The sequence below is a fragment of the Portunus trituberculatus genome, chromosome 32, assembly GCF_017591435.1.
Source record: "Portunus trituberculatus isolate SZX2019 chromosome 32, ASM1759143v1, whole genome shotgun sequence".
NCBI classification, from domain to species: domain Eukaryota; kingdom Metazoa; phylum Arthropoda; class Malacostraca; order Decapoda; family Portunidae; genus Portunus; species Portunus trituberculatus.
Genome location: NC_059286.1, coordinates 11,503,640 through 11,508,301, shown reverse-complemented (window position 1 = coordinate 11,508,301; position 4,662 = coordinate 11,503,640). Strand labels below are relative to the sequence as shown.

Genomic DNA, 4,662 nt, shown 5'->3' with positions numbered 1-4,662 from the left:
TCGGTGGCGCACGAGTATATAAAGGCGCGTGGCTGTCTGTGGGCTCTTAAATCGAGGACGTGTGTCGCTCGATTTGGAAGTCGGGCTCTAAGGGCGGCCAGTGCACCTCGCCAGTCACTCCCAGGCAGAGCAGTCACGGGGCGGCCAGCGTGCATCATGTTCTTCCTCCTGCTGGTGTTGACGGGTCTGCTGAGCGGCGGCCTCTGCTCGCCTGTCACTAAGGTAAGCTGCTCTTCTTCTTGCCATGTTCCTATTCTTTTGGCTAACTCTCTTCCACCTTGTTCGGGGACTGGCATCTCAATGGGCCTTCTGCTGTTTTTGATGCCCTTAGCCAGTTTTTCCCTCTTACATAAAAAAAAGGAGAAAATATCATTAGTCCAAGGGTTCGCTGGCCAATACAGGTGTCAATCTTCTATCTCTTTATATGTCACGAGTCTTGTTGAGTCTCCGTGTTCTCGCGCCAATGCAAGTATCTTACCCTACATTTTCTTTCTTATTTTTCTATTTCTTTTTATTCCACGGGTTTGTACGTTAATAACAAGTACATCTTATTCTTTCCCATGTAACGAATCTTCCATTTTCGGGTTTATGTGGCGATACAAGGACATTCTTTCATTTCTGTCCATCTCGCTTGTTGAGTCTTAAATCTACGGGGTCGGCCATCAGTAACAAGTACTTTCTTTCATCTTACTCCACAGCACGAGTCTTGTTAACTCTACAGGTTCGTGCCAATACAAGGACAATCTTATTTTCTTCGATACTTTCTCTTTATTTTTCTATTCTACTGGTGCCAATTACAAGCACATTATTTTGATCTCTTCTCCTTGTCACGAGTCTTAAATCTCTGGGTTTGTACGCCATGCAAGTACATCAATTCTTTTCTTCCATATTTATTTCTTTTCTAATCTATTTGTTCAAGTCCCGATAAAATACATTATCTTAACTTTCCTTTGATAAGTTTCTTTTACACGATACTTTTGCTACGTATCTTTGTCCTTGATTAATTTTGTCCCTGTGTTCGTGTCATGATTTTATTTTTTTCATTAATTTCTTCCATACCTATTTCTTTCTAATCTATTTGTCACATTATCTTATCCTTTCCTTTGATAACTTTCCTTTACGATATTTTTGCTACGTATCTTTGTCCTTGATTAATTTTGCTCGTGAGTTCGTGTCATGACTTTATCCTTTCATTAATTTCTTCCATATTCATTTCTTTCTAATCTATTTGTTCAACCCCAATAGAAGTACATTTTCTTATCCTTTCCTTTCATACTTTTCCCCTACACGATACTCTTACTACACGTCTTTGTCTTTCTTTTCTTCGTGTGTCCATTTCATGACTTCATTTTTTCATTCATTTCTTCCATACTCATTTATCTCTAATCTCTATACTATATTAATTCTATCTTTTCTTTTGGTCATTTTCCCCTTCATGATACTCTTGCTACGTATCTTAGTCAATTTAGTGTGTCCGTGTCATAACTTCATTTTTTCATTAATTTTTCATACTTATTTCTCTCCAATTTCTTTGTTATATCATCTTATCCTGCCCTTGGATAATTTTCGCCTTCATGATACTCTCGCTACGTATCTTAGTCAATTTAGTGTGTCCGTGTCATGACTTCATTTTTTAATTCATTTTTCATACGTATTTCTCTGTAATCTCTTTGTTACATCATCTTATCCTCCCTTAGATAATTTTCCCTTACATGATACTCTCGCTACGTATCTTTGTCCTTGATCTGTCCGTGTGTCGCTGTGTCCGTGTGTCCGTGTCATGACTTCACCTCAGCAAGCCACATCACGGGTCTTCTTTGCAGTCTACGGGTCCGCGCGCCAATATTCAATACCTCTTACATTTTTCTTCGATATTTCTTTCCTTCACCCGGTGCTCTTGTCTGTACCATGTTGTTTTGTTCGTAAGTTCGTGCGTGTCTTAGCTTTATTTGAAAGTCTGTGTGAATCTTAGTTTTATTCGTAAGTCTGTGAGTTTCTTAAGTCTATTCGTAAGCCTGTATGTTCGTAAGTTTTATTCGTAATTTCGTGTGTTTCTTAGTTTTATTTCTAAAGTTCATTCGTGTCTTAGTTTTATTCGTAAGTCTGTGTGAGTCTTAATTTGATCCGTAATTCTGTATCAGTCTTATTTTCATTCATAAGTCTGTGTGCTTGTCTTAAATTTATTTGTAAGTCTGTATGTGCTTAAATTTTGTTCGTAAGTCTGTGTGAGTCTTAGCTTTATTCCTAAGTCTGTGTGAGTCTTAGTTTCATTCCTAAGTCTGTGTACGTGTCTTAAATTTATTCATAAGTCTGTACGTGCTTTAGTTTTGCCCGTAAGTCTGTGTGGGTCTTAGTTTTATTCGTAACTGTGTGAGTATCTTAAATTTATTCGTAACTCTGTATGTACTTTAGTTCCGTTCGTCAGTTCGTGCGTGCCTTGATGACTTGACCTGGTGAGTGATGGAGAGTTTGCTGTGGCGTGGCTATTCTTTTTCATACACGTTAAAAAGGCCACAATGTTTCTGGCTTTTCCAAAACAAAATACTGCTTTACATGATTTTCTTGGTGCTTTTTAATTATCTTCTCTTAATGCTACCTTTTCTTTTCCCTTCTTCCTCTGCTGTGGCTATTTTTCTTATTTTTCTTATTTACGTTAAAAGATCCCAATTTTCCTTACTTTCCTAACAAACTTCTAAATAATCCTTGTGTTTTTTTTAATCTACTCATCACACTACTTTTTTCTCTTCTTCCTCTGTCATGATTATAGTTTTTTTTCATTTTTTGTTGTATATACGCGTTAAAATACTCTGACATTTCTTGCTTTCCACACAAACTTCTAATTAACCTGATTTGCTAGTGTTTCATTTCATCATCTTGTATTATAATCTATTTCTTCCTCTGCTGTGTTGTTTTTTCGTCATTTTTTTTTATATACGCGTTAAAAGACTGGTATTTCTTGCTTTCCACACAAATTTCTACTTAACGTGACTTCCTAGTGTTTTATTTCATCATCTCGTAATATAACCTTATTCTTCCTCTGTCGTGTTTTTTTTATATTTTGTTTTCATGCATAGGTGGTAAGACTTACACAAACTTCAATTCAACCTCTTTCTATCCTGCTTTGACGTTGCTCTCCTTTCCTACACGTTAAAACACCACAATATTCCTGGATTTCCTGAATAAACTCGTACTTTATATGTAAATTTCCAGGATGTTCTTATATTATGATCTAAGACTCTTTTTTTCATCGTAAAGTTCTAAATAACATGTTTTTTTTAGCGTTTTCCTATGAATATTACGCAGAGCTGAGACTATTTTCTATTCTATTATTTTTTCGGAAAGTTCAGCAGGTTAATTTTCACCTTAAGTTTTAATGAGCAAAGCATAACAAATTATTAACGCAGGAAACACCGCCTCTTTTCTTTCCTCTTTTTTTTTTCTCTCTCTAAAACTTTAATACTTTTCCATAATCGTCTATTCCGCTCAAAGTTTCGTTGGATGATACATTACTAAAGCAATAAACAAGTGAAGAAATGGTAAAACACACAATCTTTCTCAGTAAACTCTCTCCTGATATTCACGTTACCTTCGCCAACTCCCGCCATGTCACTTCAACAACAGACGAGAGAGAGAGAGAGAAAAAAAAAAAGAAGGAAAAATATATGCGAGGCGAAGAAGATCATGCCAAACTTGAGAGGAGCTGCCACGCACAAAAATCGGTCACAATTCAACTTGAGGTACAAATTCAAATCCTCTTTTACTGGAACTCCCTGCCTGCTTCTGTATTTCCACTTTCCTTTGACTTGAATTCTTGGAAGGTGGAGTTTTGAAGACGCCACGCACATTAATCGTTCATAATCAGCTACTAATACAATCAGATACAAATACAAAAAGATACAGATACAAGAAAAGTACGCTGGAACTCCCTGCCTGCTTCTGTATTTCCACTTTCCCATGACTTGAATTCTTTGAAGAGGGGGGTTTCAAGACGCCACGCATATCCATCGTTCATAAATCAATTTAAGATACAGATTTAGATCCCCTTTACATATTCAAGAATGATACTCAGGAATTCCTTGCCTTCTTCTGTATTTCCACTCTCCCGTGACTTGAATTTATTGAAGGGGGAAGGTTTCAAGACGCCACGCATATTAATCCTTCACAAATCAACTTCAGATACAGATTCAAATGACAAATCCTCTTTTCGTATACAAGAAGGGTACTCTGAAACTCTCGGCCTGCTTCTGTGTTTCCCCTTACCTATGATTTAAATTCCTTGAAGGGTGAGGTTTCAAGATGCCACGCACACTATTCATTTACAAATCAACGTGAGATACAGATTCAAATTCCCTTTTATCTATACAGGAAGGGTGCTCTGGAACTCCCTGCCTATTTCTGTACCTTACCTATGACTTGAATTTCTTGAAGGGGGAAGGTTTCAAGACGCCACGCATATTAATCCTTCACAAATCAACTTCAGATACAGATTCAAATGACAAATCCTCTTTTCGTATACAAGAAGGGTACTTTGAAACTCTCTGGCTACTTCTGTGTTTCCAGTTTGCTATGACTTAAATTCTTTGAAGGGAGAAGGTTTAAAGACAGTTCCTCTATTTTGGATAATCTTTTTAATCTTTCTCTTTATAAATTGGCACCTCATTA

At 36.9% G+C, this 4,662-nt stretch overlaps 1 protein-coding gene across 1 annotated transcript in view; it reads left to right on the top strand.

The window, feature by feature from the left end:
• The first annotated feature begins 57 nt into the window (after window positions 1-57).
• LOC123512113 (corticotropin-releasing factor-binding protein-like) overlaps window positions 58-4,662 on the top strand; it is a 119,217-nt gene continuing 114,612 nt past the window's right edge. Inside the window, exon 1 of the mRNA XM_045268353.1 lies at window positions 58-222. Within this exon, the coding sequence (XP_045124288.1) occupies window positions 157-222 (66 nt within the window). The 5' untranslated portion in view covers window positions 58-156. The remainder of the gene's footprint in view (window positions 223-4,662) is intronic.